Below are 16447 nucleotides of genomic sequence, written 5' to 3' on the forward strand. Positions count from 1 at the left end.
GCAACGGGCCAGCTCCAATGACAAATACAATATTAATATTCATTAACTGCTTTGACAATGCTAATTTTGATGCAGTAGTAAAGGGCCTTCCAAAGTTAGCGGCCAAAGCATCAGAGCTGCGCAAGGTGGCAAGATAATTTGTGCTGGTTTACTGAGCTGAAGGCTTTTAAAGTCTTTAGCAAAAAAAGCTAGGTACCACAAACAAAATAAAAGAGAAGGGAAAAAGTTCTGAGGCATTGGAAGGCAGGACTGCGGAAGTAATACGATCAGAGTCTGCTGCAAAAATTTGACACCTCCGATGCAGCTTCTTTGAGCGTTTTTTTTCTTTCTTTTTCTTTCTTTTTTTTTTTTTTAACAAACTTGCAACAAAAAAAGCATAACATGGTAAGTCAGCACATTCTCGATTTTTGTTTAATCTTTTTGATCTTTTCAATTATCGCTATTTGAAGATCAATAGTCATTTTTTCTCTACTATGGTTAAAAGGCGCACAGCGGTGGTATACTCTGTGTTAGGATCGCGGCTTTAAGAGTAGGCTTCCACTCTTTATGAAGCCATTACTTGTCCGTGCTAAATTTCAAATTGACGGTGGTTCTGGAATTATTGTGCCTTGTTTCATTTTCTTTTTTTTTTTTTTTTGTAGTTGTCGTGGTTGTCTTCTGCTCATTTGTTTTCCCTTTTTTTCTCCCCCGTTTAAAGCTATGGAATGTACAAAGCGAGAACAGCGCATGCTAGGGACATTTTTCAGTTATTTCTTTCTGTTTTGCTCTCTGTCCTTTTTATTTCCCCGGAAGAGCGTCAAAAAGTTCTCGTCTGGACACAATGCACAAGTGGCGATCCTGCTATCCCACAGAAAGAATTTTGAATGGATTCTGTCCTCTGTCTTTCAGATTTAATTTTGTTGTTGTGGTGGTTGTTGTTTTTTGGTTAGTTTGTTTGCTTTTGATTTAGTTTTTTTTCTTTTTTTTTTGTTTTCTTTTTCCATCTGAAACCAAGATTGCATTCAGGATTGATATCTGACGAAGGATGCACGCTGCTCAAGTTTTTGCCAAGTTAGGTTAACTTCTATAGAGGCGTTTCGAGTACCTTTATGCTTGCCAAGCTTGCGGAAGAGAAAGCCCTGGCTTTTGTTCTTTCAACTTATCCAAGAGAGAAAGATGGACACAAAAGGGGCTTAATAGGGGATATGATTGGGAGCGGGGAAAGATTTACGTTATGTGATCTTTCCCACCAAGTGCGATAATTCTGTGAATGGGACTGTGCTTGAGCATCCTTTTCTCTGGAAGACTTGGTGTTGCTTGCGAGTCTGTCTTGTCTCAGCTTTTGTTATCGGCTCCTGAAATCTGGTGAAGGCTGCTGTAGGTAGGGTGCTGCCCTCCAGTGGATTAGTCAATGACAATGTGATGAGCATCTTGTAGTCTGTCTGCTACAGCAAGCAGCAGCATGCTTGTTGTAACCAAGAACCGAGAAGCATCCCAAATAGAGCTGTTGTAAATGGTAAGCTTGAGCTTTTTTTTTTTTTTTTTTTCCTCTTTTCCTTACAGTGTATTACCATTCTCAAACCTAGTAAGACGCATTGAATTGTATTGTTATTATTATTGTTATTCTTATATTATTTGTGCTGAAGTTTATTAGACTCCTTTTGATATTAATCTTTTTTTTCTTTTTCTTTTTTTTTTTTTAATTTATTGTATGCACTTCAATTTAATTCGTCACAGCTTGGGATTGTGTTCGTACAAGGTTGTTTAATTTTTTAGGCGCTTGCTTCGACATTACATTCTCTTTTTCCTTTCCTTGAAGCTAGTTTGAATCGGTTCAAAGGAGTTTTTTTTTTCTGTATTTCTCGCAAAATGGCGCAAAAGTTTCCACGTTGGATTTGAGCGGTTTAGACTGGGCTATTGAAAGGCAATACTTTACCTTTTATTTGTGCTCATGCAGTGAAGGAGAAATCATGCTTCACCACTCTTATCTGATGTCTTTTGTTTCGCTGGATATTTCGATTGATTGTTATTAGCAAACCTAGGGATTTAAAAAGTGTCTTTGTTTGCTTGCTTCTTTTTTTTTTTTTTTTTAAGGTTTTGAATTTCACATTTTATATTTCAAACGAGAAGACAAATTGCATTGCAGAATTTTCCAATCGCTATTGCATCAAGATTTTTTGGTGGGAGTTAGTCCTTGCCTTGTATTTTTTTTTTTTTTTTGGCATCTCTTCATTCTTCTTTAAAAAGATAGCAAGGAAGTTGGTCCATGTTTCTTCAAACTCTGATTGATAAAATGCACAAGGTTCCTCTTCAGACAGAAGGAGAAGGAGCTTGGCAGGTGTGTATCTTTGTCTTCTGTATCTTTTCTGTTTTTCTTTATTTTTAATTTTTTTTGGGGGGGGCTTGTCACTACTCCGGTTAGTTTAACATTTATGTGAATGTGCAGCATTTGAAAGGGCTTCTCTTTGGCTGCATAGTTCAACCCGGCTGTATGTTTTTAAAGACTCTCTCTCTCTATCTATCTCTCCCCCCTCCCCTCTTTTTTTTTTTCCTTTTCTGCTCACTTCCTCATCTTTTGCAAAAGCTCAGGAGAAGGGTTTCCTTGCTCAAACTGCCCATCCCGTTGGCCGCACTATTAGCACTTTATTGTTGGTTAATGTTTGGGAACTGTCCATCACCGGCAAGCGAACTAGCAGTTTACTTAAGAAATTGCACGTGTGACAAAGGCAGCCGCTGGAGTGTGGTGGCGGCGCTGAATAGAGGGAGGGAAAGCAATTAGCCGCTACGTTGTTGGGGCTTTTTACTTGTCAAACTGGAGTCTCGTAGCTTTTGTTATTCCCATGTAAAGGAAATTCTCAGGGTTTTGTTTTGGTATTAAGGGCCTAAAGATTGCTGGCTGACACTTTGCACGCGAAGGCCAGATAAGTGCAGAGAACAACAACAAAAAAAAGTGAGGAGGAAAGAAGAAATATGTAGCTTTAGTTTTATTTTCCTCCTCAATCTCAACCGTTTTCTATTAAATGTTTGTGGTGCTGTAGTTATTTTTTCCCCGCTCTTAATTTGTTTTTATTTTATATATCTATGATAGTAAAATAATGAAATGGCAGTGAACTAAAATATATATGATAGGCAATATTAAAAAGATTGTGTGGAGATGTAATGTGTGGAGGGACAAATGAAACTGAATTTGAGAAAAATCATAACAAAAAATGTATTTACTGTATTTCCCTTCATTTTAGTTTGTATTAGTTTAAAAAATATATATATGCATTTACCGGTTTAGTATAGCAATAAGCATGGGCAGCAATAAGTATTACATATTGTTATATTTTTTTGTTTAAACTAATTCTAATAATTGTTTTGAAACGGATACTGGTTTTATATGATGGATAATCATGTATGTTCTGTTTGTGGTTGTCGGCTGTTATTAGGAAAATCTTGCATGTATGACAGCATGGGAGGGAGTAAGAAGCTTTATGTTGGGACATCGGGGGTAATATTTCTAGTACAATAAACTTAAAATAAAACCGCGGTAGTTAAACAGAAAGCCCGACCCCAATCGTTGACCCAAGTCAACGGGGAAGAAAGGAAGAAAAAGCCATGGCATTGTTGGTTAGAGGTCAGCCAGAGTTAAGTGCAGGATATATTCTTTTCCCTTCACTCCTTTAAAACAAGAGCCAGTTGTAAGACCCCACGTAGGTGTCACATCCATGTCAAAGTGACAAGAGGAAAAAATACCTTTCTTACGACACTGCTTCCTCAGGAACTGGGTTTTGAGTGAATTGACAGCCTTAGAGATAAGTGACTGCTTGTTACACTTTGCTGATCTTTCTTCCTTTATGGACGCTGTTGTCTTGTTTTCTTTTCTTCCCACCCCCCCTTTTGTCTTCTTTTCCACTTGCCTTACTTGGTTGTACCTTGTTGTAGCCTAAGCTTTCGAGCTGTCAGTGCAGCCCAGGGCAGCTTAAAGGCACTGTGAAGCCCACACAAGGTGGTATATAATACCTGTGTCGGAGAAAATTCTACCACCTCCTTTTTTTGTTGTTTTTCTTTTTTGTTTTGATTGTTGATGGTGAGAGGACTATACCTACAATCATAGAAGTGGCATCAGACCATTTTTCCCCCTCTTTTCTTTTTCTTTCTTTTTTCTTTGGTCACCCTTCCAAACTTGTGCACCTTCAGCCAAGACCTAAGACTTGCACCAGCATCGAGATGCGTCTCGCCGCCGAGATGTTGGAGGATTCTGAGCATTCGCGAAAGGCCAGGCCACAAAACCGGAGACCTCTTGATCTTGAGAGACAACTTTTTTAGTATTTTGTGCCAAAGCGAGAAAAAAAAAAAGATAAACAAAAGAGAGGAAAGGTGGGGGGAGTGAGAGAGAGAGAAGAGACAAAAGCTGTGCGGGGAAGAAGGGAAAAAAGAAAGGAAAAAAAAAGCCCACTCGGCATCTAGTCAGCGAGGAAAAAGTTCTTAAGGTTAAGAGACAAGAGCAGACAAAGCGGTTATGTACCCGAGGGATGCTGTTTTAGTGGGAATGGAAGAGTTGAGTAGCAAAGGCGGAGCGCTTGCCTCTGGCTTCTCTTTACTTCAGCAGATCGGTTGCTGGCATCTCAATCTCAATTGCTGGGTGAGTAGCAGGTTTTTGTTGCCTCTCTTCTCTGACCGTTGAACTTCATATCAGACAGTTTATTCTTGCAAAAAAACAGCGATTTATAAAAGTGGACAGCACAGGAGGGTGACCTTCCATCAGCAGCTTTAAAGTAGCATGAAAGCATTGTAGAGTTTTTCTTTGTGTGTGTGCGTTTGCGTGTGCACTTTGAGCTGTGTGTGTCAGGGTGTGTGAATTCTGCAAGGAATATTTACAGCAATACAGGAATTACACGTGTGTATGTATAGATTTATTTTCGTTTTAATTCCTAGATTAAAAAATGGGGGCTTGACCAATAATTGACTGAAATCAATGAGCCATTTTAGGAACAAATCTGGGGAATTGTTTTATCTCAGTATAAGGCAGTGCTTCCTATACAGACCCACTTCGAAAATGAGTCTTCATTTCCTTGATTTGGTTTTGTTTTAATTGTCCAGTTCTATTGAAGAATCTGCCTGCTTTTTGGTTCATCCCTTATGTGTGTGATGCTCCTTTTACAATCCGAGTTCAAAGATCTTTCCCTTGAATACATACGCATATTTTTACTCTCTGTTTGCGCAATGCCTCGTTTGAGGTTCACGCAGCACATGTAAAAATAGCTCTATTACAAACAGGAAAAAGAAGAAACGAAATGCACTTGTGTCAATTGACAGACATTTTGTCCAGCAAGAATTATATCCAGAATCGGAGATAACATAACGTCAAATATAATGTTGGTGTTATACCCCAGCAAAAATAGACGTATTTTGAAATGCATTTCAAAGCTTGCAAGCAAACACACAAACAAAGGAAAGAGCTCGGCAGTATGAATCCTGGTTCTCTTTTTTGTTTTCCCCCTTTTTATTCCTCCAAAAGGTTTTGTGGCAGGAAACGTGCACATGGAGTTTGTCCCACCTTCATGTACAGTATCTAAAATTACACCACTGTTTAGATCACTCTGCCCATCATGTCAGTCATTTTCTTTTATTGTAAACAAGCCTGGGTAAAATCTTGGAACGAACCCGAAGACATTGCACTCTGAGTGAAACCTCAGTCTTGAGGTTTCGCCGCTGCGCTCCAGGCGCTGGTGATGCCATGTAACTATAGGTTTCCGTTCTGAGATATTTTAATGCCAGTTATAGCCTTTCTTTTCCACTTTTCACATACACTGTACAGTGTGTCTTGTCACTTTGAATTGTTTACATGGCAGCCTGTTTCCCTTCCCCTGAAATTAATAATCATCCAAATATTGTATTACACCCAAAAAAGGAAGGATTCTATTGATATCAGTGGGAGGATAAAAATACAATCACTACAGCAACGACAGAATATAGATCTGTACAAATGCACACATTCTGGAGTGGAATTGAATCTAGACATTACTGTCTTCTGTTTGGATTCTTTTTTGGTTGGTTGGTTTGTTTTTTCAGTTTGTTTGGCTGGTTAATTAGAACCTTTAAAAGACAATGTGGGATTATTTCAGCAAGCAGTTGTATAGAAATTGTGGTGGAGCTTCCGTTTATGACTTTAGTTGGTACAAGGAACTGTTATACATGCACATGAAATTGAAGACTTTGGCCTAGAAATTTTCAAATCACTCCTCTGATCACAGAAACAAGCTTGTCATTACAATAAAGTGAATAGATTAACTTTTAAATATACCCTACTCCCTAGAGCGAGGAGCTCACTGGTTTTCTGAGTTTTTTCAAATAGATCTACTGATTGGAATTGATGGGATTTGTTGGAAAAAGGAGCATTTGGAATGTATGCCTTTATGTAAGGCAACGGGACAGATTTGCATAGTAAGAGGTTCATCCATCCATCCATCTCCTGCTATCTGTCTTATTTATCTAGTTTAATTTCTCTAAAAGTTGTCTTTAATGAGCTTTAAACAGTCTTCATTTGTTGTAAAGTCATCTCACATAAAATGACTGAGCACAAGTTAATTTTGTGTGTCTTTTGAATCATTATCTTCTTGAAATATTACATTCTACCCATTCAGCTTTCTTCTAGGTTGAACTATGTTGTGCTCATACTGATGATGATGATGATTATTATTGCATCAGTTTTGTTAACATGATGCCAACTGACAAACTACAATTTATCCTAGTATTTTAAATTAATTAAATAATTGGAGGTATATACATCAAAAGTAAAGTCTTACTATGTGTATTGTGAGTATATATACAAGAAAGCAAATTATTTGTATTTTGCTAAGAGTTAGGAGCAGGGAAAATTGTTTCAACACAATACATTTGACCTTGTATGTGCACACTAGAAATAAAACTGCACACAGTCTGTATAAGATTGTTTGTATTGAAGAACACAATTTCATACACATAAATACATGAGAAAATGTCAAAACCTCAGCCAAGGAACAGATCTTGTGTCTATGACATCAACATCGTTTGGCCTGATTAAAACTTTGATGGGAGAATTGGTTTGAGCATAACCCACCTGCCCAGCAACGAGGCCGGGCCTGTTCCCCATTAATGGGGAGAGACCTTGACCCAGCACTAGACTGACAGACATGGATATGTTTATGTATGTGCCCATGCATACTTATTTCTGTAAGCATGCACATTCATTGCTCTTAGAATTGGTGTGTGCCCCCAAACAGATGGCTGTAGAATCACCTTACAATCATTCCATTCCATGTAGGTGTGTGTGTGTGTGTGTGTGTGTGTATATATATACAATTTCTTGACATTAAGAAAGAAATGCATTGATTGTATTTTTTCAGCTGTATTCTGCAAAATCAAACCGGAACTAATCAGGAGAACAAAAGTTTCAAATAGAAAAAATAGGCATGAATTCCCCCCCTCCAAAGAAAAAACTAAACTAAATAAATGCACGCACGGACACACACACACATGCGTTTTCTACATTTTGTCAGAATGAGTGCTTGGATGTAAGCCCTTGGCACTGCTGTTTATCGGTTCATGTGTTTGGCAGCTTTCTGCTCGCACTGGAATTTGTCAACCTGAGAACCTCTATCCATCACTGGACTGTCAGGTCACTTCCTCCCTGAACCATCTCCTGTACACAATACAGCTCATTAGAGACAAGCAGCAGTAGTGACATATCATCATATCATGACATAAAGCACAGAGATACGCACTGACCCCCAGGGCACGGGAGGTCAGCGCCCTTGTATTTAGTGTTTAAATTGCTCTGCGAGGTGCCACCGAGCAGAAATAACAATTAATAATAACGACAGAAAGGAACTTCTGTTGGTTCTCTTCAGTTTTGTTCTTCCAAAGCAGAGAATTTCTTCCTAGATTTCCAGACATGAAGCTTTAATATGAAATGCATTCATGTGTAGGGATTTTGCTCAGTGATGAAAGATGTGGATTGTCAAATGTAGGTTTTATTTGCTTTAAGGGGGGAAGCCTGGTATTTTTTTTGTAATATGTTCTAACAACTTCCTCATTATCATCTGAATTTAATAGAAAGAAATAATAAATGAAATCATACTCCCACACACACACATTTGCATTATATATGCAGTGTGCATGTGTCATGCAATCATGGGACTTTTCTTTTTCCAAACAACCATTTTATATCTTATTTCGCTAAACGTTCCAGCAAGGATAAGAGGCATCAGAGCTCTTTTAATACTTGTGAAATGAATGTGATGTGATCTTTTGGGGTTGACCAAGCCCCCAGATGAATTAACCTCTCCATTGTTTGGCCAAACGTACACTCAGTTCATGATGAGAGCCCATCTTATTGTGAGATTACAAAGACAGGGCAGGACCCCCCCTGCCCTGGCTGTCAATTACGATTAATGGAACGACTTTCTGCTTAATGGCAATACTCAGAAATTACAGCCCGGCACAGACTGTTGAAGCGATTTGTGCTATGGTTTGTCAGTGGCCCTCAACGACACTGTCAGGTCAAATAGTAAAGTTTCTCTCTCTCTCTCTCTCTCTTTCTCTCTCCCCCTCTTTTCTCTCATTTGACTAAAGAGAGGCATTATAAAGTCAAATGCAACAGCTCTGCCTTGAGGTACTGAGGAAACAGCCTTTTGGCACAGCATTAGTAAAAGTGGTGCTGCTGTACTAGTTTTAAAACAGGTTGAGACAAACAGCCTAAAAGTTAAGGTACATAACTTCATACTGTTCCAGTTGATCAGAAAAAAGAATTGGCGTTTTTGGTTTTGATTTACAGACAGACAAATGAAGTGTATTTATTTGTTTTATTCATTCATATCATGTTATAAATCAAAGTGACTGCAGAGGTTTTGTTTTTCACCTCCAATTACATGGAAAAATTGGTCGTGCAGCTGTTGAAACTGAATAGACTGACACAGGAACTACTTTACACTAGCACTATACACACACACATACTCACTCACTCTCACACACACACACACACACACACACAATACAATTCAGTGTGTGTGGTAAAGCTTGAAGCCTTGGTTTCTGAAGGGTGAGGGAGCTCAGACCAAGAGGTTGGTCTTTTTCTTTTTTCTTTCTCTTTTTCGGTTGGGGGTGGGGGGGGGGGATGTATTGACAATTCAGTAGTCAGGAAGTAGAAGTTTTTTTGTTGTTTTTTTTTCTCTCTCTCCCCAACAAGAATGGGCATATGTGGGAGTTTCATTGGAGTGGGTTTTGTGTCTTGCCCAATCCAGAGAACATTGTCCCACGAAAAACATTGTGTTAGTGCTTCTGTCATCATTTGTATTAAATAGTGTTAAAAAAAAGAAAGAAAGAAATAGTCTTCTTTTTTTTTTTTTTTCCAGAGTGGGAAGAGTTTTATCCCGTGAAAGAAGCCCCTTGTTCTAAGCAACAATGGTCAGTTAGTGTTGAGCAGAACCTTCAACACGAGTGAACCACATTATGTTAGTGAAAGGCTTCAGGACACTGTATTAAGCAGAGTTTAAAAAAAGAAGGGTTTAAGAGAAAATGGGTAGTCAATTGTAAAGTATTTTGGGGGGTCGGATTGGGTCGGGTGTTGAATAAAATAATTAACTATGAGTGTGTCCCTAAGGAGATCATTCATATTCTTAAAACAAAAGATTTGGAGATCCCACCTTGGTTGTGTAGGGTGTGTGTGGTTTGGGACTGATCAACTAGTCCAAGTTTCATCATGTTGTTAAGCTTGGAAACCTTAAGAGATTTGTTAGTTGTCAAGGGGTAGTTGTCAACTGGTAGCTCTTGTGTTGTTTTAAACCAATGCTCACACATGAAACCAGTTAATTTAACTTTCCTTATTGTGGCTTAGTAGCTGAGAAATATTTTGAAGGCCTGAGAAGGAGATGCAACATCTGTAGTCATGGTTTTGAGTTGAAGTCACTGGTATCAGAAGTAAACAAATATATTTTAACACTAACACACTTGAGCGGTTACACAAGGGCAGCAAATGGGAAGAAATTGTAACTCTACTTCAAATAATGTGTGTCTTAAGATAGTAATAGTATACAATGTTCTGCAATGAGAATAATACAATTGAAAATAAATTAAATGGTGTAGTGAGATTGAAGCCCAGTTGGTCTCATGTATTAACATCTCTTCTGCAGATATACTAAAGGGGTTAATTAGAATGGTTAGTTGATTGTGGCATCACGCTCAGTACTGTTAGCTTCCTTAACTACTGCTGGAAACAGAGGAGGCTGCTTGTCGTTCAGTCACTTGATAGATGTAGAGTAAAGAAGGAAAAAAACAAGGGCCAGCAGGCCTTCTTGTGAGGCCTTGTTGTTTTACTGCACTTGCAGATGCACTTTTTAGGCCTCCTGTCTGCGGCCCGGCTGGGGGAGAAAGCGCACGGGTTGGGGGTGGCACTGGGCTGAAGAGAGGAGCGGAGGGAAGCTGGGAGACCCTGTGGCCCTCGTTTAGTTTCCACTGTCTCTGATAATAGCCTCGGAGGTGAATAGCGGGCTTTCATTCCTCTTGGTTACCCCGCGTACAATGCGGGGAGAGCGAGAGGGAGAGAAAGATGTAGGCCTTGCAGGGGTACAAGTGCTCAATCAGGCTTTTGGCTCAGCGCATTCCACATTGTGCGTGTTTTCATGGTGGAGGAATGTTTTGTGCTGCAAGCTAGTGGAACTTGATTAAGTGCACTTCAGGGGTCACAGTGTGGCAGCAGGGGTTCATAGGGAAGGCGGTGAGGCTGAATTGACCGTGTCCAGCCATGGGGCAGACCCCCCCCCCCCCACACTTCTTTCTTTCTTTCTGGTTTTGCTGCATAGTACCATACAGTAGGGCTGTTTTACACCCTCTCCTCTAACATCAACTGCTTTTGGGTAGTGGGTGACTTCTGTTGCTGTTGCAGGCGGTTTCTTCTTCTTTTTTATTTTTTTGGGTGGGTCCTATCTTTATATTCTGTCTTTTATGAGAAAGACAAGTCGTGCGGTCGCTGGGTAATCTCCTTTCTTTCTGCCTTGAACGTTTTCCATTGTCACAATATCTGCCGCCTCAGCATTCTGGAATGTGTTTTTGCATGTGCGCTCGTGTCCCGGCGAACCACATGTTAATGGCACTGCGTTTTGTATTCCGAGAGATTAGTTGTGTGTGTGCAAATAAAACAATTTACTAAAAGGAAAAGAAGCACACAGCGCCAGTGTATTGCTAATCATCGAGATAAACGGTATCATTGGCTTTTATTTGTATACATGTTTTAGAATGCAAATCAAAAGTAAATGAACTGGGTTGTAAATCATTGCTTGGCTCCTGAAGCCATTTGGTTTTCTGAATTTTGTTTTGTTAAAAAAAAAATAAAAAAAAAAAATGAGGGGGGCGGGATGCACATACAGTATTCTAGATGGCCATTTGGATGGTTTCTGAATGGAGGACTGGACAAAAGAACTAATTTAAATGGTTTACTAATGCTTTCAATAGAAGAGAATTGACAACATTCTTTCACATCATTACCAGAGGAGAGAAGCAGGGCTATGCAGGGGCTGCTTGCACTCAATGGCTGACTTGTCAGGCATGTTTGACAGCTGTCAACGCTTCTTTTATTCTTGGCTGGATTTCAAGACGGACTACTAATATAGGCAAAATACCCTGATATTTTTTCCCTCTCTTTACTTTTCTCTTTTTCTTTGCACTTTTAGATGCATTTAAATTGCTCTTCCAAAGAAACATCCCCTCGCTTGATAGTTTCAATATTTTAATGAAAGATGGTTTCATACTGAGTATTGCAATGCAGCACCTGCCTGTAGTTATATAGTCTCATCCTTGCTTTGAATCATATTAACTTTAAAAATGTGCATTATATTTTGAAAAGTGGGTTAAGCCAAGCAACGCATAAATAAGCACAGTCCTACAGCTAAGTCTCCATCAAGTAAGTCAGAAACCAAAGAACTGTGTACCATTGCAAGTGTCCATTCAACCTTCTACGTTAAGGTTGGAAATGTGCAGCATAAAGATTTCACGAAGACCTTTTTGTTTTCAGTATTTATTTTTCATTGCCCTACCTGCCTTAGAAGCTATAATTGTGAGAAACCTAGTAGTGGCCAAGTAGTAGTGAAAGCAGTTTCAGTTTTGACCTTGACTGTGATGAAGACCTTTTTTTTTTTTTGATGAAGAAACTCCATTGGCTCACCATCAAAAGTGGAAACAAAGGCCCCTAAGTAGTAGTGAAGGCAAAGTAATCAAGCTATGTTCCTGGCACTTTTTGTAAAAACTACTTTTGCTTACTTCTGTTTTAAGTGAACCCTTACTCTTCATTGCCTGCATTCCCTGCATTTCCAGAAAAGTCACCATAATTATAGACTCAGGAACATGTGCAGCAGTAAGCAGTGGGCATTTATGGTACAGCATGTGTGACAGTCCCTCATCAGCCAGTAAATTAGCTGTAGTTAGCCTTTTCACTTGGTTCAGCATTTTTAAACAGTCAATCAGGACTGATTATATATGGTTCATGTTCATTAAATGCACTTTTCTTACACGTTTGCACATTTTTGTCGAGGTCTCAACCTGCAAAAACACATTTTTTTCCAAAAACAATATTTTTGTTGTTGTTTTTTCTGGAAAAGGCCTCCTTGTTTTGTTTTTCAAGGTTTCTTTTGGGAATGAGAAGTCACAGTGGAATGTCCCTTCACTGTCTCTAGTGATCTTTGCCTGCAGTGGGTAATAGGTTTTGGAAATCGACCGACCCTTCTTTTGTGGCCTTGTGGTGATCATCAGACATAATGTGTTCTTAAGACAGCGGCTGGCCTTGATTCGGGCTGCGTATTGGCTGAAAACCGACAAACAACTTTTTATCGGTTATGAACTCTTGACATTGTTCTGTGAGGTACTTCAGTTTGGCTGGAGAAGAACAAATAATTAAAATTAAATAAAAATGCATTCAATACAGGAAAACCTACCACCAGTTTTGCTGTGATTCTGATCAGAGACTGCCTGACTTGCTTGAGCTTGTAGAGATAAAAGAATAGACACTTACAGAAATGAAACCCGACTCTAATCCATCCATCACCTACTCCTGCCCTTTTTAATCTATGCCACGGCCTAATCTGGTTAAATTTCCTTACTGCGCAGCTTTAGTGAAAGTCCTCTGCTGGGAATAAGGTTTTCTTGCAATTGTATAATGCCATGTTATGGTTCAGTACTCCCTGTTAAACCATAATCTTAGGTAATTGAAAAAGGCCTTTGCCACTTAGTAACACAAAGAGCAGATTATATTGCTCAGCCCAATTTAGCAAATGTTGAAATTATATTTTCTTTTATAATGCAAACCAGTGAACTGATTTGCTTAAGAAGTGTACAATGTGAACAGTCAATTCGCAAAAAAAAAAATCCACTTGACATTTTGTTTGCTCAAAATTGATGCCGTCCCCTGAAATGGAGATATGGTTTTCCTGGCTCAAGTTTCTATGTTGTACCTCAGTAATTTGTGGGATAAATTAAACTGTTCCCAGTGCAATTATAATAAAGGAACCCTGGCTGATTTACTGACCTGTATTGTTTTATTTGGTGGTGTCCAGTGATTGATATTATATTGTACCTAGCTACGCCACTATTATTTACATTCTTTGATAGTCAGAGCTTGTGCTGTTACTGGAACATGGTTTTCGTACTTTCGTTTTTTAATCACCTTTGTCTGTAACTTTTCTGTTTCTAATATGCATTTTGGTTCCCTGAAATGTATCAAAGGAACCTGAGGAAGAACTATGATCAGGACAGGTGGTGCCGGGTTATTCGATGTGCTGAATCTTGATATCTGCCATTTTTTTCCTCTCTTTCAGTCTAACAAAGTGCCCGTAGTGCAGCACCCTCACCATGTGCACCCCCTCACGCCTCTGATTACATACAGCAATGAACACTTCACACCGGGGAACCCTCCTCCACACTTACAGACTGACGTGGATCCCAAAACAGGTAAAGTCTGCACAATACAATCCTACCTGCTTGGATTTCTCACAGTAATCATGTCTGTGTATTTTGTTTGGGTTTCCATAACATTGAGATGTTTCAGGAAGGCTGTTAATATAAATTGTGTGTGTGTGTGTATATATATATATATATATATATATATATATATATATATATATATATATATATTTCTCCACAAATTACAATTCTGAATTCAGTGTTGCCCTGTGTTGCAAAATGCATCTGTCTGTATGGAGGGCAGTTGTAGCTCTTGAGGCCTATGTTTACAATAATAGTTTCAAAATAATCTCATAGGAAGTCGAACATTTATTAGAAACATTAAATATTATGATAGAATTTTTCACCTGCCGCTTTAAGCTTAATGCAGATAAACAGTGAAGAAGAAGAAAAAGAAGGCAGTTTTAGCTATCAATATTATATTAACTTATTGATCCGGTTTAAAATCTCTAAGGCATTATTGAAGCTGTCCTACAATAGTTTTGGCAATCGAGTTCATTTAATTCCCCAACATTTGAGCAATCCCAGGCCTGATTGGGCTTCCTCCAAGGACTACTTTTGCCTTTGAGCTGCTCCAAACTGATATCATACACACTAAATTTCAATGCTTCCAAAAGCTATTGACATGAGTTCATTGAACTCATCTAGACCCAGAGGCCTCCCAGATAAAGTATCAGATCTGGCAGTTATGATACAAGTGGAGAGAGTGGAGAGATGTCAAAGGTAAACTGAGGCCCTGTTTGACTGAGGTCTTGCTGCAACTGCTCTCTTAAACAAACTGTATCCCAGTTGTGCTTTTCAGTTTACTTTGTTTCTATATATCTATATACTCACTGTGATGTCCCAAATTGTTCTGAAGAGCTTCCTCTTCCTCTTTTCCCCTGAATAATGGGTTTGTATTGAGTCTTATAAGAATCAATTAAAAACAAAATAATAACAAAAAACGATTTCCCTAAGTATTCGCCAAGCATCACAGCTGATGCGTAACATTACCTGATCAGAGAAGTACCGATTCAATACAAATTCAGTCAAAAGTATTTTATTGTAATATATATTGGGCAAGTACGATATTTTTAAGCTGATGTTTGCCAGTGTATACATAAAGTACATCTCCGGGGAGATTCATTGAACCTTTTTTAGTATTCTAGTTTAAACCTCATTAACCCAAAACAACAAAATGAAATGTGTTGACATGCTGTTGCACTGACACTGAAAATATTTGTGAGAAGACATGCTACCTTTGGAACTTGTACTTGATGTACCTTAAGTGGGAAACCTGAAAATGAAAAAAACCTCATATTGAATGCAATCAAATTCAATTAACATTCACATCATGTAGACCTGGATATTGCCAATTATTGTGCTTGTTTATCAGCTTAAGATAATTAAGGTGTAGCTGAAGCTAACACGTGTGCAGACAATCTATGTTTCTTACTTTTGGGCACAGAAAGTGTCATAATAATATAATGGACACCGGGTGTTTTTCTCATGTATATTCCTATTTGAGGCTTTTTTCATTGACATTTTCCCCCCAGCTCTTCTCTTGTCATCGTTCTTTTTTTAGGTCCTTTTTAATAAAAATGGGCTTCACAAAGGAGTAATAAGGATGCTGATTCTGTTTAATGTGCTGTTTAATGCTGTGGCTTAATTGAGCAGAAAGTTTAATTTATTAATGAGAAAAATCAAACTGAAGTGTAAAATTACAGTGGAGTGCAGTTCTTTGGAGGGAAACCATAGTCAAGTGTCACCTTTCTTCTTCTATTATCAGCATCTGTTGAGATGTCAGGCAGGGGTAAGCTTGGACAATATTGGGGTGCTCCGTCCAATTTGTAGGCTCCCCTCCCCCCAGGGCAGTTGGGTTGTTACAATGAAGTGTAGTATAGACATTATACTGAGACTGAGCTCACAGTAGTCCTTTCACATTTCAGAACAAATCCACCCTTTCAGGCTCTTACAATGTGCTTATATCCCCATATGTGAGGATGTATTTTCTTGACTGATGGGTTGAAGATGGGTTTTCCTGTTTGTTTTAAATTACTACAATAACTGAGCTTCAGGAGGGATTTGTTGTTAGTAGTAGTAATGAAAAGGATGCCGTAGACATCTATAAACTCAGTTAAATACATTTGTGTGAGTAAGCAGGAGTCAACTGCAGTGTCAATCCTGTGGAGTCCATGGGTGAAGACCTGTGCACCACAGCTCTCCCTATTGTCCAATTAGTTTCGGCCTAGTAAAATTATGTAATGTTCTGCTGCATTGAAATAAATAAGTTCATGCATACATTTATTAGATTATCTAATAATAAAACAGGTTTGCATTTCATCATCCATTAAGGTGAAAGAGTAGCATGCCAGTTGGCAAGATATTTTTTGGTGTCAGTGCAAAGTGTAACATTATCTGTGCAATAAGATAAGCTGTCTTCATTACATACAAATATAAACAAGGGTGTTAGTACAGGCCAAGCGGAGCTGCTTAAGGCAGGCCTGTCTTTGCATCT

At 38.7% G+C, this 16447-nt stretch overlaps 1 protein-coding gene across 36 annotated transcripts in view; it reads left to right on the plus strand.

The window, feature by feature from the left end:
• Positions 1–16447, plus strand: part of tcf7l2 (transcription factor 7 like 2) — a 106208-nt gene that overhangs the window by 70021 nt on the left and 19740 nt on the right. For 35 of the 36 annotated variants that reach the window (XM_066693444.1, XM_066693451.1, XM_066693453.1 and 32 more), the window contains one exon: positions 13806–13938. In XM_066693444.1, the coding sequence (XP_066549541.1) occupies positions 13806–13938 (133 nt within the window). Of the gene's footprint in view, positions 1–4408; positions 4607–13805; positions 13939–16447 lie in introns of those variants that run through there. The other variant, XM_066693452.1, reaches the window with a different exon arrangement.

This window comes from Amia ocellicauda, chromosome 20 (genome assembly GCF_036373705.1).
Source record: "Amia ocellicauda isolate fAmiCal2 chromosome 20, fAmiCal2.hap1, whole genome shotgun sequence".
NCBI lineage: Eukaryota > Metazoa > Chordata > Actinopteri > Amiiformes > Amiidae > Amia > Amia ocellicauda.